General features: G+C 58.1%; 1 protein-coding gene across 3 annotated transcripts in view; it reads right to left on the bottom strand.

Annotated features, from left to right (window-relative positions):
• Positions 1-24,829, bottom strand: part of PLXNA1 (plexin A1) — a 91,115-nt gene extending 66,286 nt beyond the window's left edge. For 2 of the 3 annotated variants that reach the window (XM_065749261.1, XM_065749259.1), the window contains exons 1-3: positions 20,006-20,081; positions 11,079-12,428; positions 7,338-7,520 (exon numbers count right to left, since the gene is read on the bottom strand). In XM_065749261.1, coding sequence (XP_065605333.1) covers positions 7,338-7,520; positions 11,079-12,281 — 1,386 coding nt within the window. In that variant the 5' untranslated portion in view covers positions 12,282-12,428; positions 20,006-20,081. Of the gene's footprint in view, positions 1-7,337; positions 7,521-11,078; positions 12,429-20,005; positions 20,082-24,620 lie in introns of those variants that run through there. The other variant, XM_065749260.1, reaches the window with a different exon arrangement.
• Between the last annotated feature and the right edge of the window lie 674 nt (positions 24,830-25,503).

Here is a 25,503-nt window from a genome sequence, read left to right on the forward strand (position 1 = left end):
CTCTCCGCAGTATCAGAAACAAAGGTGACAACCTTTCGCTTTGTAAAGAAAACCATCGAGCCAAGTGCTCTATAAATAGCACCCAAAACTGACCCGCATCCCCAGCCGAGGGGAATGAAATGAAGACAAGTGAACCACCACCTTCAAGGTCACAGAGACTTTTTCCTCCCTTTGTTCAAGGTCTGGTAATTTTATCAACGTAGGAGAGCAATCCAACATACATCATTACAGTTGCAGCTAATAAAAAGCACATGGCTACGGCAGCCTGGCACTGTTTCTGCTGCTCATACGGGGACGGCCATGGGGCACAGTGCTCCCCCAGCTCCCACCAGCAACCAAGGGACACTGCCCTCAAGAGCACCAAGTGCTCTCAGCTCATCCTCCGTGGGATTCTCCCTTCGGTGTATTCTCCATCCGCAGAGAGGCAGCTTGTCACGTGGTGCTGGCTCTCTTCTTTATATCCAGCTGCTAAATTGCAACAGAAGAACTAAGCGTCCATTAAATAAAACTTCCCCACTGTTGCTTCCCATGCAGACAGATTGCTCCCACTGCCACGGGGATTCTCCGTGACAGCAGCAGCTCTGAGTGCACACAAAGACCAAGGGTGAGTGGTGGTAATGTTCTGGTAGGAAGGAGATGGGAAGAAGAGGTGGTACCTGCAGCCCACTCGTGGACTGTGGGGCTTTTCCACCCCACAGCCACATCCAGTGAAGGGATTAACGAAAGCAAATGCATTCCACACGAAGCACCTTCACATCCAATGCTAAGTGCTGCCCTAAGCCAGGATTAGCACCTCCTGGGGCTGGGGAACACATCCTGATGCAGGTGGCACACCCAAACCTGGCACCACTCTGCTCTTTGACGAGCAGAGCTCGGGGCTGTTCACCACCCAACCACACATTTTTCTATTTCGCCCCCAGCACTGTAATCCCACAGGGCACCTTCCTGCCGCCCTACCTCCCCCATCACCACCACAGCATCCCCTCCATGCTGGTTCAGAGCAGTTCAGCCCACAACTTCCAAGAGCAAGGCGCAGCAGAGGCCAAGCAATGGCTCACTCTGAGCTGCCCCATGGCCCAGCACCATGCACAGCTGAACAACCCCACAGGTATCAAAACAAGGGGATGGATCCAAGGGGCAGATGGAGTCCAGGTCCCGTGTCCTCACATCTCCACTCTGGGTGGAGTTTCCTACACAGATTGCTCAGGCACCATTAGCTGGGGCTGCAGCCTGAATACCAGCACACAGATTGCTGCCTTTAGGGCTCTCCCAGTGCCCTCTGTTCTCTCTACTGCCTTCGGTGGGAGGCTCAGGCCATTATTCCACCCAAAAAGCTAAAATTAGTCAGTGTTCAAGCCTGTGAATAGGCACAATGGTTCCAACAGGACGGCCTTGACAGCACAGGGGCCTCCCAGCTCATCTCCATCTCAATGGGATGGCTTTTCACCCTGTCACATCCTCAAGGGGCCATCACTGAGGTCCCCAGTAGGTGACCACAGCCCCACTGGGGCACCCACAATGGGCAGGGAGATGGACCAAGGTGGCTGGCATTATCTAAACCAAGTGCATAGGGAAGAAAGGAAACCACCAAGCTCAGAGTGTGCCTGGATCCCCAAAGCCTGATCCCAGAAGAGAGAAGCACAGAAAGGACCAGAAATGCCAGAAACAGTCGCACCTCAGGGCCTCCTCCAGCTCCTGCCTTCCAAAGTCACCTTGCATGAGGGTGCCCGTGCCCAGCACGATGCTCTGTGCCCAGCTGACGGATGGGGCTGCTTGGAGCTGCACGGAGTCAGCGCTTTCTGCAGGGAAGGTCTGAGCTGGGCTATGGCCCTGCCTGGCAGCATGCCTGGCTCCTCTCTCCATCTCTTCACCTGCCGGCTTTGTGCTGACTGCAGAGCAGATGGAGGGGAAAAAGAAGAGTTATGGCTTGAGTCACAGAGCCTGGAGCATCGGGGTTGGGCGAGGAAGGACGCCCCAAAAGCTCCTCCGTGCTAGGGGCAGGCACCCTGCAGCGTCCCACGAGAGGCAGGAGGACAGCGGGGGCTCAGCCCCATCCTTCCCCAAAGTCACCCGAGGACAGAGCCAGCAGCTGCTGCCCCAGCAGGTCCCAGAGGCCGGCAGTTCACGATGAATTTCTAATTGTTTCCTCCAACAATGAGACATCCTGTGCGGAGCTCAACAAAGCCCATCGCAGGCCAAGGGGGCCCCCTTCCTCCTCCCGAGCTCCGCACCCCATCCACCTTGATTAAAACAGCCTGCACTTAACAGCTCCGGTGAGAGCTCTCAAGGGGGCCGGGAGCGGCCGAGAGGTATTTGATGGATGCACTTTGGCAACCGCTGGCTACCTTGTCACAGCAATAAAATTATCTCTATTGATCGGGGAGGAACGCAGGCGCGCGCTCCCTGGCGCCCGTCTCCCCCATGGGGCTGAGGCTGCTGCCCTAAAGAGCTGCAGGCCCTAAAGAGCTGCAGGCGTGGTGGGGAGCGGGGACCCCGAGGGATGGGATGGGGACGGAGCGGGAGAGGGCAGAGGCGGCAGGAACAAAAGGCCCTTGTGCGGTGCAGCCAGCTGCTCTCCCAGCTCCGCCACGCTCACTGAAGCAGCAGGAATACACGCGGGGGCCCAGCCTTGATGCGCTCCCCACTGCACTGCAGAGGTATGGGTGCAGCTGCTGAGGTACCCCAACACCCAGCCCAGGCAGCACCTCCAAAAGGAGCTGCACGACACAGCGGGTCACTGTGGATCCCTGCAGAAGGGCAAGGGGCCAGCTCCCTGCAGGATGGGGACACGGGGGTCACGAGGGGAGCCGAGCCCTCTCCGGGAGCTGGATTTCACACGCGCGGACACAATGGGCCCCTTTACAGCCACGAGCTGCTTAAGCTGCCTTAGTGCTAAGCAGAGGCGATGTGGAAGGAGCCGCGTGGCCAGCAGGACGGGGACTAACACCAGGCAGGGAGCCTCGTGCTTTCTCCTTGCGGTCTCACGAGGACCCTGACCTCCACCGGGTGATTTGTGGATTGGAGAACCAGACGTAACGAGTTTTGTTTCTGTATCTGCGACACAGAGCCCAGGGCATCGCCGGGAGGAGGGTGCTAGCCCCACGCAAAGCCCTTCTGAAGTCAGCAGCGTGGTCTCCAGCCATGCAGAGGAGCTCTTGGAGACCAGGAGCAGCTCTGCCCAACTTTGGCTGCCCTGAGAGCCAGAAGCAGAGCAGTCACTCAGAAACCAGAAGCCCAGTTTCAACTCATGAGGTGCTTCAATGACCATCAGCCTTGACCCCCCCCCCCCCACAGCAGGGTACAGATCCCAGCAGACTCTGCCCTTAACCTGGCACCCAACGGAGATCTACACAACTCCAAAAGACACAAGTTAAGGTCACCAGATGCCCTCCAAAGCAGGCAACTAGCCTCCACTGCCAAGGACAGGGTGAGCAGCCAGGTACTGCTCCCAATGGAGGAGACATTCCTGCTCCCTCCAGATCCACATCTCCCCTTCTCCAGCAGCCCCCAGCACTAACTGCAGCCAGCAAAGCAGCCATCCACACAAATACCCAGCACATGACTAGCAGATGCCCTATGCTCCCTGCCAACCCAGAGGGGATAATCATTGACTCGCGACACAGCTGGAGGAAGGGGGGAGAGGAAGAAAGCAGAGGGGCTTTTCACAAAGGGAAGAGATTTTTCTTTAAAAACACTTAGAGGCAAATAAATAAATAAATCATTCTTTAGAAGCAAAATCAGAAGGGAAGAAAGCACCAGCGCTGCCCCAAGCAGCGAGAAAGCAAAAAAAGAAAACAAAACCACCACCATTTCCCAGCCCAGAGTCAGCAAATGATGGGTAAATTCCTACAAAGTCCCAGCCTGTAGATTCCTCCCGCTGCTCCTCACACCCTGCCCTGCAGCTGCTCAGCCCCGGCCCCACAGTGCCCACCCAACAGCCACGCTGAGCGTGGGCTGCCAACACAACTCCCCACGCAGGAGCTGCGAGGTCCCCGGGCCCTGCCCAGGAGAAGAGAGCACCGCGTGCGTCTGTGCACCGACAGGGATGACCCACTTAGCACAAAGAGTTTATTTGTTTTATTTTTTTGTGTGTGTGTGGTTGTTGTTATTATTGTTAAAGCCGAGAAGCCAAAGAAACCAGACACGGGGCGTTCAGCTGTGCTGTCTGTGGGAGAGGATAAACACACGAGCTGCAGGGGGGAGAAAATTCCCAGCAGGGATGCGCCCTGATGCGTTAGCACCCAAGGCCATCTGCTTTCAGGACAGGGAAGGAGCTAAAGAGATTACAGTGGCAAAGGGGCAGCCAGGGCCAGACAAAGAGATCCTCTGAAAGCGAATGCTCAGCTGGTAGCAAGGGGCACTCAGCCTGATGCAGCGCTCACCTCCACACCTTCTGCAGAAGCACAAGCACAGCACCCCGAGCAAAGCTGCAGCAGTGATGAAGGCTGGCGATTTCCAGGCACAAGGCAGATGCCGGGAAGCAAACTTTGCTGCTCTTGCTCAGATTTCCTCTAGAAGTCCCCACGCAGCGTGCTCCAGGTTCGTGTCCCTGTGTCATTTTTGTGTCACTTCCCCACGAGGCACACAAGGACGGGTCTGTGATGCACCCACAGAACGAGCTGCAGCGTGGAGAGGAAGTGGCTCGCATCCAACACCAGCAGCTCGGCCGGAGTCATCCCCACGTTACTCATCCTGGCAGCAGGAGAAATTCCCCAAACAACACAGCCCCATGACTGCTGGCGGAGGGCAGCGAGCACGAGGGCTCAGGGCTTTCCAAGCCTGGCCTCCCTGCATAACTCGGCACCATCCAAAGATAACGGCGTGCCTGGAGCGGGCAGCTGCAGGGCTGCAACTCGTTCAGCATCACAGCAGTCCCGTGCCCCCATCCTACCCGATGCCACTCTGCCCCTCCCCCAGCAACACGCTCCCAGTCCCAAAAACATCCCTCGGTTCTGACAGTGCTCACATCGCTTTCCCCTCCCGAATCCCCATGCATAGTGCTGCCCTGGGAAGCTAAAGGGATGGTTTCAGACCGGCCCAGGGTTAGGGGGATGTGGAACAGGGGGGTCTGGAGGCAAAGGGCAGGGCAGGCTCCAGCTGTGGTGGTGGCAGGTGCTGCCCTGCAGCCCCACAGCCACTGCAGGGAAGCCAGGCTCGCGTGGCTTTTTCAGGGGACAAAGGAAGGCTCTGTCTGCATGCAACAGCCTGGACAAATGCTGGCCATGGGAGCTGCCATCCAAGGAAAATCCAGACACAGCAGTGACTCTGCCCTGACCTTACCCTGGCCCAGATGGCACGATCAGTGTCCCCTTGTCTGACTGGCATGCACCGCAGCATTCCTGGGGATGGGGAGCACAGAGTGCCTGTCTGTACTGTGCCACAGCCCTCAGCACACTGCTGTGTTATTGTAGGGCCTAAACCAAATCCTCCAGCGGGAGCAGCATGGATGCAAAGGGACACTGCAGGCACCTCCCTATGAAGGCTCAGGGCACACGAAGCCAAAACACAGGCACTTGCCAAGGGGAAGAGGAAACAGCAAGGAGCTGCAAGCAGAGGGATGCCCAACGCTGCCAGGAGATGGGCAGGTAGCTGGAGGACCTCACTGCAGCCTGGGACCGCAGCGCTGGCCCTAAACTGCCACCCCCCATGCTGCCATCCCAGCACCCAAAAACAAAGCAGCTGAGCACACATCAGCACCAGCCAGGGATGTGCTCACAGCCGTCCCCTCACCGCGGCCCCGCAGACAGCCAGGCAGCAGGATCAGGTAGCTGCTGAGGCAGCGCTTTGTGAGCCTGCCCGGCAAAAGGGCTGGGCCACACAGCCCAAGGTCACAGCCGAGGACAGCTCTGGCCCCCCAGGGCTCAGCACAGCTCTCAGAGCCCACACAGAGCTTCTACGCTGCGGGGCAGAGGCCACGCAGGGAATGGCCAACCCTTACCCCAATATCACTATCTGCTAGGGGTGAGCCTACAAAACCTGCCTGGATCCTCATGCTGGTACAGGACAGACACCCACCTCTTCGTGCCCCTCTGAGTTGTGCTCCATTCCCTCGGGCCCCATAGGACCTACCCAGCTCTCCGGGACCACTGAACGTTGGGACACACCAGTGATGGGCAGAAATCAGCCAAAATAGGGAAGCTGTGCAGGAGAGGAAACCACTCAAACTGCACCCAGATCCCACCCTACTGAGAACAGGTCCACGAGGCCAAGCTCTGGCTCCTGTCCTGTGTTCTCCTCCCCAGCGTCCCCAGGGGATGTACGGGAAGGTTTTGTTTTAAACAGCATGGATAAGGAGAAGCAGATCAAATGCAGGACCTGCCCTAGGAAGGGTGCTGGGGCTCCTCAGCCAAATCTCCTCTTCCTGCCTATTGCCAGGACCTTTGCTTTGCCACTGCCTGGCTGAGGACGCTGCTAACACAAGCCATGTTTATACAGGGCATGCACGGCTGTAATTATAGGAACGATGTTGTGATAACAGGAAGTCCGTGCCCTGTGGAGATACAGAGAAATACACACTCAGAGCAATTTGCTAATTGCCACCAACAAGGGGCCTTTGTGCAGTGGTGGGGCACAGGAAAAGTCTCCCCCACGCTGGGAGATGGCTCTGTGCAGCCAGGCTGGAGCACTCCGCAGCCCCCGAGGGCTCTGTCCTGCCAAGGGAACGTCTCAGACCAGTTTGGCTACCACACACTACTGCCAGTATGGGCAGAGCACACAGCCAGCCTTCTCACCCCACCATCTCCTGAAAAATGCACCCCTCCCTGCAAGGCAGGGCACCTCACACTGACTGTGTGAGAGTATCAAACCAGGCTGGAGAAATCCCCACCACAGCAGTAAGAGCACAGCTCATCATCTCCTTGGTGAAGGGTTCCTCCAGAGCTGGGGCAGAAACTTCAATTACAGATCCTACTTCCTCCACTTCAATCACACTTCAGACACGAGGACAACAGTTACAGCAACTCTGAATCCACAAATAGCCAAGAGGAGAAGCTCCATCCTGCCAACCCAGCTCAATGTCTCCCACAGCAGCAATGGAGACACCAGCACCCATCTCTGCTGGCCTTTCCCAGGCCAAGGAGTGCAGACCTGGCCAGGCACAGCCAGCCCCACAACAGCTACAGAGCAAATCAACAGCTCTGAGGGACAACAGGACACACTGACCCAGTACTGAAACACAGTGTTACAGCCCTCCCACAAGACAGAGGTTCAGCTGTCATTTGGCAGAGCGGAGCAATGGGGATGCACTCCACCCTGCACTGAAGGGCCACCAAGCCAAAAGCAGACATCTCCCCATCAGCACGGGGACATCCCCCACGATGGGGCAGAGGCTCTCCTACCTTTTTGATCTTCCCACTCCGTGTGCCCGCGAACACGACAGTTTGTCCTCTGTAGTCATACGCAGCCACCGAGGTCATCCCGTCCTCTTTATCCACAAAAAGCGGGGTCCCCTCGATGGTGACGGTCCCACCAAGGGGCTGGTTAAAATCCTGGCCACAGAAGTTGTCATCAATCTGCAGCGGCTGCGGGAAGAGAACAGGAGAGAGATAAGCGTTCGGGAGCATCAGAGAGCAACAAGGGCTCACGCTGACCTCCAGCCCCACGGCAGGATGGAGCAGGGGCCGTGGTCCCAGCCAACCCAGGCTTTCTGGCAGGCTGCAGTATGCCACTGATCTGGTTGGAGTGGAGCTGCTGCTGGGTGGCCACAGCAAGCCTTGGTACGTGCAGCTGGGGCTGGAAGGGAGGCACCCCGAGGCACAGCTCCTGGAGAGGCAAGCAGCCTGCTCGGGCCACAGCATTTTCCACTTCAAGAGGCTCCTTATGTAACTTCAAATTTAAAGGGGAGAGGTTTTTGGCAAGCAACTGCCTCCGAACGCATGCCAGTCCCCACGGGGCTTTAAATCCATACAGCATGTGCATGCAACATATGGGAAAATGCCGTGCTCCCAAGCTCTGTGCGCACACACGCACTAAGCAGCTCCGGCTGCTGAAAGCAGCAGCCCCACCACTTCCACCCAGCACAGAGACCTGAGCAGGGGGAACTGCAGCCCCAGAACTGGAGGTCCTGACCATCTCACACCCCAAAAACAGCTCCCAGAAAAGCCGCACGTTCCCTGGGCTGTCAGATGCAGATGTGGTCACCCCACCCAGGCTCACTGTACAACCCCAAGGCCGGCAGTCCTGCTCCTGGCTGCAGTCAGCACTGTGCCATCCTTTTTGCAGCAGAGGAATGGGAACAACTCCAGCTGGGCACACTTGTCCTCCTAAAGCAGTCTGGAGATGTAGTCTTGCTTGCTCAGTCATTCTAAGTTCTGGTGCCTGGTTTAGGATACGGCCACAGACTGACTCCTCGCCACGCCTGACTCCTTTCTTCATCCTTCTCTAAACTGGGGGAGCTTGGGGACACCCAAGCAACGCAAGATGCACCAACCCCAAAAACAGGGCAGCAGCACAGGGGTTAACACAGCCCCGAGCACAAACCATGAAGGTATTTAAGCCCTGGCAGCCCCTGGAAGCCAATGCAATTTCTGTTCTCTCTGCACTCCAATTTGCAGCTTCCCCAACCTCATCAGCTGCTGAATATGCAAGAGGATAAATGTTTATGGTGTTTACTCCTCTCTGCTTTGTCTCAACAAACTCTCTGGGAAACGACAAATACAGCTGCACTCCAGGGCCGCGAGGAGCACCCGCCCGCCACCGAGATGCAGACACCACCTCGATAAATAATTACGCCGACAATTAGCTCATTAACAGCACGCTGCCTCGTCAGGGAAGAGTAGGCAGGCACCTCACAGGGATGAGTGGGCAGCACGAGGATGGTGGCACCCACCAGCACCACGGCCCCACTGCGTGGCACAGTCTGCTCCTCCCCACCGGCACGACAGTTGTGGCAGAAGACCCCGATTTCCCCTGTGAAGCAGCCCCAAAGTGGGGGGCACACCAAGCTAAGAGATCCGGCCAGGAACAGGCAGCCTCCTTGACATGCCTCGTCTCACTGCCTCCCTTCAAGCCCACTTACAAAAGCAATGAGGGAGCAGACAGCAGAGGCGAGACTCGTGCCGCTTAGCGTTATTAATTGGCCAGTAATTTGCCAGTTAATACCATTATACACACACCCCGCCCTCCCACGCCTGCCATTCAACATCTGCCTTCCTGCTCCTGCCGGGGCTGCTTCCCACAAAGGCCCATGCCCAGCACATAGGGTGGCAGTGGAAGCCAAGCCGGGCACTTTGGGAGCTGGGTACCAACACCAAAAAGCGGCCGTGCACATCCCATCCAGAGCAGCAAAACCCCTGGAAGCACTCATGGTTCCCAAGCTCACTGCCAAGCCTGGCGGCATCTCCTGGCAGCCCCACAGGGCTTAGCACCCCACAGCTCAGAGCTGAGCAGGATGCTGCATTAGGGTTTGGAGTAAGAAGGAAGCCAGCACCCGGGTCAGGAAGCCTCCTTGCCCCACGGTCTGTGTCACCATGCACAGAGCCATGACCCTGGCTGTGATGCCCACGTGGTGCTGGCACTGCTCCCAACAGCCTTCCTCCCCCAGCCTTCCTCCCCCAGCCCGGCACAGCGCAGGTGGACTGGTCCCTGGGGATGTGGCTTTCTGGATCTGGGAAGTCCCTCTGATGTGCAAAGAAATGAGGTCTGGACTTTCCACTTTCCAGAGGAGACTTTAAACCGTAAATCCCGAGCAGGAGCGACGGAGCTCCTGGGACATTTCCCATACAGACCAGGCGTAAATCCCGAGCAACTACTGACTTTAGCAATTACATTCTGCCTCCTTAAAAAAAAAAAAAAAAAAGAAATCAACATGCCTTTTTATTTTCTGGCCGGCATCCATCACCGCGAGATCTGTCAGCTGCCACCACCCACCCCAGAGGTGGCTGCATTTTACGAGGGGCACACAGATCCCTGCCAGGAGGTTACATGCTCTGCGGGCCCCGATTTGGCTCGCTCCCAGCGTGGCCAGGGGCTGAGGCTCAGCACCTCGTGCTGTGCCTGGCAGGAGGAGCAGGATGGGGACAGAAAACAGCACCCGGTTGTTTTATAGGGGGCACGTCAGGCAGAGCCCACACGAGGGGAAGAGGGGCTGGGAGTGCACGGGGAGACAGCGGCAGGCATCTCCTCTGCCTGAGCCAGCAGCTGCACGACCCAACGAGCAGCAGTGTAACGATTTCATCATTTTCCACCAAAATTGAATTAGTTCAAAGCCAAAATCTGATTTGCGAGCCCAGCGCTCTTGACAGCAAACCCTTTACTTTGTCAGGCAGCTGTTAGCCGTCTCCTTCGGAGCAGCGGGGAGGACACGGGAAGGAGGCAGCACTGCTCTGCGGGGACATGGGGGCACCCGGAGCTGGAGGCAGCTGCTGTCCTCCGAGATCTGGGACACGATGGGGGAAGGAGCACGATGATGTTTTCCCCTCCTGCCTCCTCTAGTAGGAAAACAAACCCAGCGACTGCAACTGCTCCCTGCTCCTCATACCCTTTTCTATCCAGCACACTTCAGCGAGGATGTGGTCCCGCCAAGCTGTGCACCCAACCGACCTCCACTGGGACTGCCAACCTCTCTGCCACCCTCCCTGCTCAGATCCCTCATAGATCCCCTCATTGTCCTGTCCCAGCAGCTTCCTCTCAGCCACAGCTCTGCCAGGCCCCACACAAACAAATCCTCCCAAATTCGTCCACGGCACCTGCACGGTCTCCCTGGCAGAGATGCAGCAGACATCATTCGTCCCTCTGAGGGTTGAGCATCTTTGCCCTCAAAACCAGCTCACCCACACCCCTTTACTCCACAGGGAATGAGAGACCCGTGCCAGCACTCGGCCTCCTGCTCGGGGCCAGGAGCTATCAGCAGACACTGATTCAACCCAAACCCAGACAGCCTTCCCACACCAAAGCCACAGTCTCCACAAGGAATGCTACCAAGCAAGCTGAACGCACAGCCCTAACCGTGCCAGTCCCCAGAGCAAGAGAGCGGCCTCCTGTCAGGAGAACAAGTCGGGTCAGGTAACAGGGAAGGGTCTGGAGAGTCCAGCCAGGAGCCAAAAACCACCTGGCATGCACAGAGACAGGCGTGAACTTACCGAGTTGATGCAGCCCAGCTCCTTATTCAAGAGCCAGGGCAGCGAGAGTTTCCCTTCCCCTCTGTAGCATGACTGAATCCGTTCCTTGATCTTATCCTTGATCTTCTTCAACGTGAAGAGGCAGAGCACAGACTCCTTGGGAGGCTTAACTCTGTTTTTCTGGCCCTGGGAGAAGATGGTGAAGAGGATATCCTCCCGCTCCGAGATGCCCAGGTACTTGGCCAAAGCCTTGCCGGGCTTGGTCAGGTAAGCGTCCTGGATCAGGCGGTACTCGATGCCATCCTGCACGCAGCCGATGGGGAACTCCACGTAGGAGTAGAACTTGGGGTCGTCCACGCAGAGGCGGACGATCTTGGAGGTGAAGAACTGCTCCCCGGTGGAGTCGGGCGAGGTGAGCTGGGTGTCCAGCTGCAAGGTCAGGTAGTACACAAACTGCTCGCTGCTGAAGCTGTAGATGTAGTAAATGTCAAAGGTGGGGAACTTGGAGAGCGTGTCCGAGGGGATCTTAAGCTGGGACGAGACAAACTCATCCTGGTAGACAAAGCCAAACATCTCCGCGTTCTCCTCGTTGGCCATCAGCTTGCGGCTGGAGAGCGTGGGGAAGTACTCCGACTTGCCATCGATGGGCGTCCCAATGAAGAGCTTGTTCTGCCCGTTCAGCACCTCGATGATGACCCCAGACATGGTCCCCGACTCGTTGACGCTGGAGAGGTAGTGCTCCTTGCGGTGGTGGGGCTCACCCAACTTGAAGAGGTCGTCCAGCCGCAGGAACTGGCAGATACCCTGCGAGGCACTGCCGCAGGCGATCAGCCTGTTCCCCGAGTAGTCCACCAGCAGCAGTTTGTTCACGTTGTTGGTGGTGACCAGCCCGTGCGGGCAGGACTGAACGCTGGGCGGAGGATAGCACTTCTCGTTGTCCTCCACGGGCCCCGTCACGTGTGTCCGCAGGAGCGTGAGGTTATTGGAGAGCTTGTAGATCCGATTGACGGCCCCCACGTAGACCTCCCCGGTTTTGTTGTGGACCACCAGGTGTGTCAAGCTCCAGTCTGTAACTGAGAAAGTCCTAAAGGGAGACTTGGGGCTGCCTTCCGCCAGCGGTAGCCAGGTGCTCCCCAAGAGCAGCAGGGTCCAAATGTTGACGGACAAGTGGTGCCTGAGCCAAAGGAGCCGCATCGCGGCAGTGTCACACCCGGCCAAGGCCATGCCCAAACCCAGCCACAAAATAAATAGAAACAAATCCAGACTAAAGGGGTAAGGAGGGAAGGATGAGGAGCTAACGGGATACAGTCTCCTCTGCTTCTGCTGCGCTCAGCATTCAGGGCATCATGGGCACCGCCAGTCTGGTCAACCCTAGAGGGAGGAAAGACAAAAACATGAGGGTCACGAGGCCTTCCCGCAGCTCCTGGCACAGCAGTAAGCCTGTTCCACCCCACAGAGGCCTCGCAACGAAATGCCCCCGCTGCCTCCCACTCCAGAAGAAAATCTGCACGAGGACCACTGGCAACAACAAAGCATCGGCTGCTAGCAAGCAGCCAGCCCGTGGCTTCTGCACCTCTCCGCCACAGAATGGGGAGCTGGTACAAAAACCCAGTTTGCCTCCAGCTCATAAGCACAAAGGGATCCCAACCCCGCTGCCATGCTGGGGGCATCCCCCTGAGCTCGGCCAAGAGAGGCACTTCCAGCCTCACGCCGCACCCCAGTTACCCTTGGCTTAATTGGAGATGGGCACGCTGCTCATTAGGAGGATACCGCTTTTATAAAGAGGAAAAGCAAACAGCGGGGGGGGGGAGGTAAAAAAAGGACAGCTTTTGTGAATGAAGGAAGACACAAACGGCGGCACCAATTTACTACTCAAACAGCGCATGACGGAGCCTGCAGGAGCTGCGGCTCGAGCCGGGCTAGGGCGTGTGAGGCACAGCTCAAGCCAGGGATCTCAAAGTCGCCTTTTAAAGGAGCTGGGGGAGCCCTGGCACGCTGCCTGACAGCCCTGGCACCTGACAAAAGCCCAGGAGGCTGAGGACAGGAGAGGCTTCAAAACGAAGGTCCGTGGCTGGGAAGTGGGCACAGCCCTTTTGTTTCCCAGCCCTGCTCTGCAGATAAACTGCTCCAAAAGCGAGCAGGGAAGAGCCTCCCTCTCCTTATCACCCATCAATGACTCAGCCCGTGCAGGGATCACCCGCTCCTGGCCCAGCACAACCAGCAGGATCCCAGCAGGGAGTGGCAGCAGTAGGAAATATGGCCCGTGGTGACTGCCGGGCTGCACCAGGAGCCGTGCCATCCCAGGGCAGCTGGTGCCATGCCAGCAGCACAGGGTAATGCCTCCGGACGCTTTGGGCACCGCCTGCACACCTCGTCCAAACCCAGATCTTTATGGTGTGCTCAGCTCCTCAAGCTCTGCCCCAGCAGCTCCGAGTGCCTTCGGCCTCCCCACCCACCCCCAGGGCGGTATCCTTGAGAGAGAGGTCTGTGCGATAGGGTTTGTGCAGCACAGAAGCTAACACAGCGCTGAGGGTGCAGCAGGGCCACCAGCCCTGGAAACGGACCAGGTGGTCCCAATCCCACACATCCCTGCGTGGGATTGCTGCAGAATGCAAGCACCTCACACCAGGGTTTGCCATCCCCTATCTGCGCAGCCTGCGGGTTCACCCAGGCAGCACTGTGGGTTGCCAGAGGAAGGTTCCTGCCCTCAAAAACGGGGAGGCATCCCTTGCAAAGCAGACAGCACAGCTGTCACCACATCTTTACCTTCTCCTCCAAGCTGAGCACGGCAGCATCACGCACCCACTCCCCCCCAGCACCACTGCAACACCCAGCAGCTCCATCCCCCCAGCAGAGGGACGGGGAGCTGGGAGTGATAGGAGGCACACGTGACCCAAACCAAACCCAAACCTCAGCACGAGCACAGCCCTATCTACCCAGCGTGGGGACAGGAACAATACAATACCACAGCTGTGGCAAGGAGACTGCCATCAAAACTCAACCCAGCTCACACACCAGCAGCACACAGAGGGGAAGGGCGACAGCGGGAGCATGGGAACGCCAAACCCCAGCATGGTGAAGGTACCCCTGGGTTCAGGGCAGGAGAACGTACTTTGGGAAAGCAATCATCACTTTTGATAATATGAAACAGAAGTGCCAAGCTGGATAAAACAAACCTTAAAAGGCAAAGGCTGGACAGAGCATCCCCTGCTGCCCCCAGTGCTTGCACTCCGTGCCCGGGTGCAGAAGAGTTGAGAAGAGTTTTCTTGCTCTGGGACCGCTCCAACAGCTCTACAGCCTGGCAGGAGTGCTCTGACACAGAGGTTGGGAGAGAAAATTTGTGGGAATGAAAGCTCTCCTAGCTGACCCCGGGGAGGATAGGAGCAACGAGAAGCAATGGGGCTTCATCTGCAATCTCTGCGATTCGCTCGCTGCTCTCAGCAATAGAGCACGGACTGAGCAGGACCTGGCTCCATCTTCAAATGCACGAGCTGCCTTGCTGCCAGTAATTAGCCAAAGGGAGAGAGGAGAGATTACACAGAGGAGAGAAAAGCCTGCAGGCCACAGGAGAGCCAGTCTCACAATGCAGCGGGTATATTTTTAGGTCTGTCTGCCTGGGAAAAGCCTTACAACAATAAGAGGAGGCTGCTGGAGTTACCCAGTTAGGAGCTGCACTTATATATGCCATCATCTGCAGCAGGGCCAAGCTTTAACTCCTTTCTGCCCCGCACATGGCCGCTAGGAACTATTTTGCTGGGATCCCTCCCTCCTCCCCAGTGAGTGCAATCATTGCAAACCTTATCCCTGGCTGGAGCCAAGCCCTGATGAAATCAGTGGCAAGCACTGGAGCTGGCCCCCTCCAACCTCAGTCACAACATCAGGAATCTCTCCCATCTTCAGAGCTCTCATTGCCCACAGGGCACGGGCCAGAGCTGCACTGTGCCCCACACCACCGTGACCCCAAGGATTTTGACCCCTTACATCCCAAGACAAGGAGAATGTTTCCCAGGAGGAAGCACAGTGCACACACTGCAGCTCCTGCAGCCACAGGGCCATTACAGTGATGCAGAGCCCACTTCACAATGCTCTGCCCCAGCTTCAAAGCACACAAGTCCAGACCGAGCCCCCATAGGCTACCTTTCACCTCGGCTGCCACGCTCCAGATTGGGGTTCTCACAGCAAACACCCCAAAAACCAGCTCTGCTGGTTCCCATCAGGAGCAGCAGCAAGCCAGAAGCTCATCCACAGGACAGTTCCCAGCAGAAGTCTTTTTGCCACCAGCATCACCCAATGCCCAAATACACCAAGGGCAGAGCGGGTGCACCCCGAAGCTCCCAGTCTCAATCAGTGAATGGGAGCAGGAGGACTGCTGCACTTCCAGCACAAGGAGCTAGCACCAGGGTTGCTTTCATCCAGCACAGATCCAGGCTGAGCTGAAACACCCATTTTTCCACATAATCGCCAGCGCAGGGCACACGCTGCTCGTAGTGAAGCCCGGGGACCACTAAACACCTCCACTTCTCCAAAAGCTTTCCCCAGCCAAAGCCCAGTTCTCCCTTTCCCTACAAGACCCCGCACCTCACTGCAGGGCTGTGGGCTCAGCGGGGCAGAGCCACGAGCAGCCCCTGAAAGGGCTCCAACAGCAACAACACAAAGAAGGGAAACTCTGCTTTGAGAGGTTAACAGAGGTTTCACTCGCACGCAGGACGGGCCGGGAGCATCCAATGAAAGCAGCGAGGCACACGCAGGCACGGAGCACGAGGCTGCCCACGATTCACCCATCCAACGTGGGCAGAGCCCGCTGGGGAGCCTGGATGCAGCGTGCCCGAGGGACAGCGGCCAGCACAGGGAGATGGGAGGACACACACTGCTCCCACTGCCAAAACCCTGCTCCCCGCTAACGAGAGCGGCTGCACGGTGGCCCCAGTGGGTGACGTCAGCCTGCGGAGGGCAGGGAGCCGCGTGCCAAAAGCACGGGGCCGGGGCACTCACCCACGAGGCTGTGCCACCAGGAGCCCTCCCCATGAGCCCACGGGCGCTGCCAACACGCGGGTGGCAGCGGGTGAGGGCTGGGGGCAACACGAGCCCGGGCTGCAGGAGCCCTGCCGGGCTTGCCGACCCGCGGAGGCTGATCTCTTGCCTGCCTTCCTGCCTTTCTCCTCCCCCATTTCTTCCTGATGACATCAGCCTGAAAAACAGGTTCTGAATCCTCGCTGTCCTCTGGAGGGGAGAAACCCCCGCACACCCAGGGCAGGATGGGGCAAACATCCCACCCGTGTACCGGCACTGCTGGCAGCTGAAACGCCCAAGGAGGTACAGGAGGAGCCCATCTTTAACACCGCAGAGGCCACAGAGGCTGTGAGCACTGCAAACACAGGGTACAGACGAGTGAGCTGTGCCCTCCTCCTGCCTGCCCCGGTGCCTGGGACAGAGCTGAGAGCCCTCGTGCAGCTCCCTGCACGGCCCAGCAAAGCCACAGAGCCGCTAACAGAAAACATCACGCTGCACACGAGCCAAGCTGCGAGCTTGTTTTTAAAATCCTAAAATATTTTTGGGTTTTCCTCTTCCCCTGTTGATGCTAACAGTCCGCACGGGAAGAGCAGAACGAGCTCCTGCACACAAAGCGCTGCCGTCCACGCAAAGCCAACAACTCAGTGCCGTTAGAATTACCTCTAGATGTTATCAGCAGCTCCGAGCCCAGACAGCTCCTTCCCCAGCACCGAGATCCTGAGATCCTGAGACCCTGAGATCCTGAGACCCTGAGATCCTGCCTCTCCGCTCGCGAGAGATTTACTTCTGCAAGGGCTTGACTATTTTGACACACAGGCAGTCGCTTAACCAAGCACGTAAAGCAAAGGGACTCTCAGGGCTTCTACGATTACACCAACGCTTCGGCCTGGACGGCGGCCAGAGGCCCCATATCGCGGAGGATCAGGGCCCGGACACAACCGGGAGGAAAAAAAAAACACACACACACACAAAAAAAAAAAAAAGCCAACAAAACGCCGGGGATGGAGAAAGGCTGGAGCCGGTTCAGAGCGGGGATGCGGCCGACATCCTGCTCGCACAGCAGCACGGCTCCTCCTAACCCCTCACGTGCCGCAGCACTCACATCGGTTTGGGGTTGGCTTTTCTTCTATACCCCCTCTCCCCCCCCCCCCCCCCCCCCGTTTTAATGCCCCTGTGTTTTCTACGTCAAGCAGGAGGTGACCAAAGGGAGAGGGAGGCAGTTTTCAAGGGGCTGCTTCGCGATCCTGAAGATAACAGCAGAGCGGCCAAGTACAGAAGGGTTGATCTGCACAGGACATAGGGAAAGCACGTAGAAGGAGACCCCCACCCCTCTCCTCCCCCCAAGGCCCCGGGTACCTGTGTGGAGGCCCAGCTCCAGCTCAGCTCCTGCCCCACCGGAAAGGAAAAAGCAAATCAAGCAAATGGTCGGCGATTACTCAACCCCAAAGCCGGGGTCATTAGCCAGATTAAAGTGCCCGAGCTCCGGCCAGCAGCGCGGATAGCGAAGTGCAGTTAAACGGCCCAAATTGGATTACTGCCGCTCCTTGGCCTCCGTGCCAAGTTGGCCGGCGAGCGGCCGAGGGAAGGCTGGGGAGGAGGCCAGGCCGCCGCTCAGAGCCACGGATCCCAGCCCAGCAGCTGTAATGCGCTCACACGGGCACTTTCCCCACCTAAAGCCCTCGGAACACAAAGCAATCCTCTTGGAAAAGGGGCCCACGCGCTCCTCGTGCCCCAGCTCAAATCCTGCTGGCTGACACACGCCGTGATGGGGTCTGTGGGTATATGGGGGGGTTTACAGACTCGACACGCAGGCAGCAAGGAGGGGGTGTGCCAAGCTTCGGCTGAGGGGAACGAACAACTTCTGGATGTCTTAGGGCAGGGTTTGAAATGGTGGCTTCCACGTGGAACAAAGGCTGGGGGCAGTGGGGATGCTGGGGTGGGCACCGGTTGGCTCCCAGCACGCCTCAGCCACAGTGGGGAAGGCAAGGTGTCTGTCTGCCTGAACCCAGCACAAAACCCACACATACGGCTTCAGGTTTCCATAATGCACGAGAGCACCCCCAGGACCGAGCCTGAGGGGTCCGACGCGGTGTCAGAGCCCACGTTTCCACCATGAATCCACAACAGCACTGGGACCCGCGGGGCACACCACGGAGGCGGGGAAGGATGCGGCTCCCCCTGCACGGGTTGCACTGGGCATCACAGCTCAGCTCCATCAGGAGAAGGGCCACAGCCCTACAGGCACAGCACACGTTGCCTAACACCTCCACGGGCATAACCACATCGGCCACGCAGAACCCAAGCCCGCAGAGAGCCCGGCAGGCAGCAGGGATAGCACACATGCCCCGCGTGCACCACCCATTGCAGTACAGAGATGTGCCAGCTCCTCTGCTGCGCTGCCGGGGCTGCCGAAGCCATCCTGCCGCCTGGGGACACGAGCGATGGCAGCACCCCGCACGCAGACAAAGCCCGGCGGGATGCAGGAGGATGCTGCATGCGGGCAGTGCTCCCCGCTCGCAGGAGCCTGAGTTTGTTTATGTGTCGCAGGGCCCTCTGCCTTCCGCAGGGCAGCGCTTTGTCTCCGCACAGCGAGCTACGTGCTCCGCTCCCAACCCCACGCGCCCATAGAATAAAGCCGGGGAAGCACCGAGGCTCGCTGCGGAAGGGCTCCAGCTGCGAGCGGCCCCGATAAAATCCCCGCTAAGCAAACGCAACGCCGCTAAAACTTGCGGATACCAACCGCCTCCCACCGGGCACGCAGAGCCCAGCCACGGCATGCCACCGCGCAGCCTGGCACACGCACACACCGGGATTCGCCCATCCTTCCATCCCTCCGTCGTTCCCTGACCACGGATCCGGAGCCCAAACTTCCTCGCCGCCCACACTCCGGCATCCGCTGGCGGTACCCTCCCATCCCATCCCATCCCATCCCCGCATCCCTCCCCCCCAGGCTCAGCCCCGCTGCCCCTCCACGTCCCCGCCGCTTTCTGCCGTCGGTGCCTCGGCACGGAGACGCCGCGGTTCGCTTTACCCACTGAGTATATACAAAAGAGCCCGAGATTGTTCAGGAAGCAATTAGCCGCCGTTCGGAGGAAAACGCTGTTTTCAAATGGATAACCTTTGATGTAGTCAACAGCCTTGTCTCCTCTCCCACCCCCCCCCCCCAAGTCCGCACACAAAAGAAATAGAAGGGAAAAAAAAAAAAGAAAAAAAAAGAAAGCGGGCTGGTAATGGGCTCCGCACAGATCCCGCTCGGCACGAAGCGATCACCGCCCGAGGAGCGGCTCTGCCCAACTTTTCTCCCCTCCGCGTCCCGCAGCGGGACCGGGAACAGCCGGGGAGCAACGAGCGAGCTCATCGCGTGCTCACCCCCATCCATCTCCCCGCTAAGCAGTGACCTTCACGTCCAGCCCCGGGGGCAGGAGGAGGAATCTCCCCTCCAGGAGAACGGAAGAAGGGATTTCGGGCTCAATCCCAACGCACCGCGGAGCTGCCAAGGATCCCCCACCCCCCCACCCCCCTCCTCCCGCACCGCACCCCCTCGGGCTCCGCGTTTCTCTGCCCAACTACAGTGCGATGACAACGGTAACCGCTCCCAACGGCGGATCCCAATCACGACGCCGAGAGCAGTGCCCTCGGCCTCTGCCCGAAGGCAAAATGCAGCCGAGCCCGAGCCGAGCGGTGCCGCGCCCCGAGCACCGGGCACGTAGCGGCGGTGCGGCACCGGAGGAGGATCGGATTGGGGGGTTGGGGGGGGGGGGGGGTTAAGACCGCGGGCCCCCCCTCCCCCTCCGTGCCCCGCCCCGGGCGAGCCCCGCTTCGGCCGCCGTTCTCCGTTCGCTTTTCGGGAATGCCGATACCCCACGGTTCTCCAACCCGCAGCGCCGGGCGGGCGGGCGCGTAAAGGCACGCGGAAAGTTGCAAGCGGGGTTACTCACGGCTCGGCTCCGCGCTCGCCCCAGCCCTGCCTGCCATAACCGCATTCCAGCCGCGCTGCCGCCGGGCCCCGCCGCCGCCGCTGCTTCTTCCTCCGCCTCCTCCTCCTCCTCCTTCGCCGTCGCCGCCTCCTCCTCCTCCTCCTCCTCCTCCTCCGTGCCCTCCCGCCGCCGCGGCTCCGCTCCCACCCTCCCTCCTCGCGCCGCCGCCGCTGCCCCGCATGAATGGGACGGCGGCGCGGGGCCCCGACGGAACGCCGCCCGCCGCGCGCCCCCGCCGCCACGCGCACGCGCACGGCCGCGCCGCCGCCGCGCGGAGGGAGTGGGCGGCACCGCCCGGCTCAGCCTCCAGGGGGCGCCCGCGTCCCGCGAGAGGCGGGAGCTGGCTGGCCACGCCTGCTCCGTCTTAAAGCGGCGATGGCCGGGCTGGCTTAAAAGGGGCGGGAGTAGGGTGGGGCCGCTTGAGGGGGGGCACCTCGGGAAAGGACGGAGACGTCCTCGCCACGCCTCCGGGCGGGGTAGCGGGGCTCGCCCGCTTGCCCTGTATCCTCCCGAGCCTCTCCAGCTGAGAAAAGCGTGATAGGGACTGCAGCACTCCCAGCCCTGCGTGGCAATAACGCCCCGAAGCACCGCACGCAAAACACGTGGGCAGAACCACACCGATTAGTGCAAAGCGCTCGCAGAAACAACGGCAAGGAGGAGGACTTAGGGGAAATTTCCCCACCCCGAGCTGCAGAGGGGCGGGGTGCTGCCGCATCCCGCTGCCCGACGGCCGCCTCGTGCCCCGACGTTACTCTGTGCCCTCATAGGGACGCGTGCCTTCCCTGCCCTGGGGCCCCGCTCGGCCCCATCGGGTGTGGGGCCGAAGCCGCCTCGCACAGCGCTGCCGATAAGGGCCGGACTTTGTCCTCGGAGCTGTCAGCTCAGCATCTTTCCGGCGGTGCTGCGTCCGCATAAAATTAGCAAGGGGAAAAAAATAGTAAAAGCCATAAAAAAGACAAATGGGCAGCTGGAGTTGATTATTTGTCTTTTTAAAAGGCGCCCGGTGCCAGCCATTTTTATCACCGTCGTTTCCCCCCTCCTTTGTTTTCCCTCCCGCCGGGCCACGGCGTCCCCATGCCACGCTTCCTCCCCTGGCTATGCTTGCGTGTTTGCGTAGGCCCTACAGAGAGGAACGACCTCCCTCCCACGGCTCCGGCATCCCCGGGCTGGGATGTGACCTTTTAAAAGGCAAATAGAACTAAATAACATCATCATCATCACCTCCACTGACTTCACCAGAGGCGTGGGGCTGCTCTCCTGCCAGGAGATGCAGGAACACGAGGGCTCACCTTGTATGGACACGTAGAGATGCTCAGCCACCAACATCCAGCACGTCTGCTTGCTTCTGCCTGTGCCAGCAGTTACAGGCTCATACAGATCCTCACCCAGGATGAAAATGCTGCTCATGAATGCAGGGTAGACCTCCTTCAGCCAAGAGAGTATAGAGGCCACCGCTGGGCCCTTGGGAGAGGCATGGAAGGAGAGCAGGACAGAGAGAAAAACGTGGCCCTTAGAAGCTCTGGCTAGAGTAGGAGGATGGAGTGGAGACCAGTTGATGTGGATGGATGTGACAAAGTGCTCTTTTCTTCCAGCCCCCAACACCTGTTATGTCCTGCTTAAAGCCCACTAGAAAACAAAGATGGCATCCCAAGACACAGACACAAGGGCTCTCCCGACCCAGAGGGGTCATTTTCCCCAGTTTTTCTCTCATATATCCCCCTCCCTGCCCCTGTCAGCATCTGTCATGTGGAGTCTGGGGGCTGTCTCATCCCCCTGGGACACCACGTTGGTGCCTGCCATTCTCCCACCTCTTATTTGTGCACAGGCACACATGGGGCCCAGACTTAAAAGCTTTTGAGACGGAGGAGAAGAGAACAAATCAGCTTGCTCTGATGGCAGGGAAGTGGCTGGGGTTTGGATAATTTCCCCCAGATTGAAAGAAGCGGTTCTCTCTTTTTTTTTTTTCTTTTCTTTTTTCTTTTTTTTTTTTTTTTTTATTATTATTCCCTCCAAGAGACTAAATTTAGTGAATTCATTTCACATTAAAAACTTGTCAGGTATTCACATCCAAAGAGGCTGCTACTTGGGTCTCCCAGGGGAGTTACTGAGACAGCGAAACCTCTTAAACACATAAAGAAGAAGGGAGAGATATTCAGGCAATCTCCCACTGCCGCTTTTAAATCCGCTCTCTCGCAGGAGGGCTGCACGGGCACCTTGCTCTCACGGCCACTATCTCATCCTGCAGATGCAGGGAAGGGGGGGTGGATTATCCCTTCCTCACTCCACGTGCAGGGCAGCTCCCAGATCCCCAGCTCGGCACCAGCAGGAAGAGAGCTGGAGTGATTTATTTGGGCTGATAGGGAGGGTGATGGATGGTCAAAGCAGTGATGAGTGAAGCAGAGGTGGAAGAGCTCAAAAAAGAGCCGTGGCACCACTGTCACCAGCACAGCTCCTGCCACCCAAGCAGCGCCAGCCCCAGCAATGTCACCTGGGGACGGGTGGGCTTTCCAGGGGTTGGTGGCCAGAGAGCTGTGGTTACAGCTCTATTACTGCTCAAACATTTCAGCCATCAGGGTAGCTTACTCTTACCTACAATTTCCAACAGTTAACATAGCTCATCGGTAGGACTAGGTGATCTCTGTGGTCTTTTTCCAACCTTAACGATTTTATGGTTATCAAATGGCATTAGCGATGCTAAATGTATTAGCAGAGGTCAGGAGCAGGGGGTACCAGGCAAGGAGAGGAATGAAAACAAACAAGGTACACCAGGAGCCCCACGCCAAGAGCTCAGTGCAGGGACCAGGCAGGGGTTAAGCCAAGGTGGGAAGAAGCCTCAGCTTGCAGTGACCCACTGAGCTGATGGGTCTCCTGTGGCCATTCCAATGTGCCCAGAGGGCACGGGGACAGCTTGTCACTCAGGGCTTCTCCCTCAGAGCCCAGACACCTCACCCCTGCAGCAGGATCTCGTTAGCACAGAAAGCCTGGTCCTGCCCCTGTAGGCCTTGTAATTGCTCTGCTCCCCCTCAGCATTGTGCATCCTCACCCCCCTGGAGCTGACAGACCTCCGGGGGCTGCCAGCCACTGCTCCATCCTGCCCGAGGACAGCTGGCTTGAGTGGCACCTCAAAGGCACTCCGAATTTCAGAGCTCGGCAGGGTGCTGGGAGGAAGGGTTTGAGGCAGAAGATGACTCCATTCTCAGCTGGACCAAAACCACAGAGGTTACGGGTTCGGCTGGCTCGTTCTCATTATGCTAAAAGCATGTGGCTGACTCTGCACTTCTTTAAGCAGAACTTTGACCAAAATCACATTTAGAGACAATCTGTTCTCGGTGTGTCTGGTGCACTTCCCCACGTTACTGAAGAGACCGAGGGGCACTTTGTTCTCTAAAAGCAGCCTGACAACTACTTTGTAAAAAGAAACTAATTGGGAGAGGATTAGATGGCCGACGAGAGCCAGAATAGATAGATAGGGAAGTTGTTCCGCTCAGCTCACCGGGTTAATCCAGTCCAACTGAGTGGTGAGGGGCTATAAATAAGCAGCTAAATTTGTGATTTTCCAACCATTTCTGACTGCTAAAAATTTCCCATTGGGAACACAGACTTCTGCACAGGTCCTCAAGCACAAGACATCTCCCCACAGCTCACCTCCTGTAGACCATCTGAAATGGTTCCCCAAGAGCCCGCAGCCGCAGGTTTAAACCCTCCAAGTGTACAGGGATAAATTCAGTGCCTTCATCCCAGCAGCTCTAACAGCCTGCAACACAAATTTGGTCTTTTGATCCTCAACCTCTGTGGCTCTGCTCAGTCCCAGCTCATCCTCTGGAAGGGAAGGGGCCTCAAGAGGAGATCGGTTCTGCACAGATGCCAGCGATGGGGTTTTTTTTTTCCTCCTCCTATCCTCACTGACATCACTGCTAATAAAGAAGCAGGGAGCAGAAAGCCTGGGCAGACAGGCTGGGGAGGCAGCTCAGTGCCCAAACAGAGGGTTTGTCAAAGTTTTCCAGGAGGCGTCAGCAGCTCTTTAAGCTTCTTGACAGCCAGGATAACAAAATGTGTCTGCAGAGCTCTGGGGATCCAGACTGAAATTAAAATGGGTAATGAATAAAGCCATTTTTCAGGGGATCACAGCTGCAGACAGCCAGCAGGCAAAAAGCACTGGAGGGGCACATGGGGAAGGAACCCAGGACGGCATGGGGGCTGTCGTTCCTCCCATCCCATGGTGAGGAGGACACTTTGCTGCCTGCTTTTATCCTGTGCCTGCTGCTACAGACACCCTCTGGATCCACAGGTGCCCGCAAAGCGTTGCTAATAAATGGACCCTTCCTCCATCCCACTGTGCTTATGTTCCTTGAAACGGGGAATTTTCTATTAGCACTGCCATTAATTACAGTGAGAGGCTCCTCGCAATCAGGGCTGGGAAGAGAGGTCAGCCGGGCTCAGCAGGGCACCCCAAAAGAGGAGAGGGATAGGAGAAAGAGAGGTCTGGGAGCACCCCGACTTCCCCACGTACGCACCAGTCCTTCACACAGCACGTCCCTGGGTGGGAAGGAGCCCAGCAGAGGCCCCTCGACCGTACCTTCATGAGTGAGCTCCTTCCTGGCTCCTCCATCCCTTTACCAGCGACTCACAACAGCGCTTAATTAGCAGGAAGCCCGATGCAGACACCTGTCAACTCCTGGGAGACAACCAGCATTTCACGTTAGCTGCCCCGGGGCTGTTCGGCAGGAACAGCTCTCTCTCTGTATTGATATTCCTTCATCTCAGCCTATTTTCCAAGCCGTCAAGCTGCCATCTCCCAAGGCCCAGAGAGAGAGGCCTCGTGTCCATCAGCTCCCAGACTCGGGTCCCACCTTTGCAGCTGCTGCTGAACCACTTTGTGCTTGCAGCCGGCAGCCGGAGGGCTCCTGCTAAGCAAATCAGACATCCCTTGATGAATCACATCCAGGCTTCCCTGCACAGCGGGAACCAAAAGCAGACGGGCCTGACTTCCAGTCGGGGCAACTTTGAAGGGAAGAAAGAAAATCACTTCCCGACTTCACCGCGCTCTGCAGAGAGTCTGAGAGACTGACACCTGCCCAGCACAGGGGATGTGGTGCCACCGTGCAGGGACCCCCCACCCCACCACGATGCACGGCAGCAGCTGAGCTCAGATACCCAGGGGAGATGGTGCAGCTGCTGTGATTTGTCGCAGCCTGCAGAAGGGTGCAGTGTGATCCATCAGCATGCTGAGTGCCACCAGGCATCCAGTGACTCAGCGGCACGTCACGGCCAGCTGCAGCAGGTTCTGGGGCATTTTACCTGGCGGGAGCAGAGGTTTGCTGTCAGTCTCACAGAGACTGAAGAAGGCAAGAGAAGTCGTCCCAGCGCTGCCCTGGGTAAAGGGGTATTTAGGCCTCCCTCTATCCCCTGTGCTGCAGCCCCCACGCTGCCGCTCACTCCCAGCCCCTATTCCCTCCCCG

The sequence above is a fragment of the Cyrtonyx montezumae genome, unplaced genomic scaffold, assembly GCF_038088225.1.
Source record: "Cyrtonyx montezumae isolate F1298 unplaced genomic scaffold, pur_monq_1.0 scaffold_6, whole genome shotgun sequence".
NCBI lineage: Eukaryota > Metazoa > Chordata > Aves > Galliformes > Odontophoridae > Cyrtonyx > Cyrtonyx montezumae.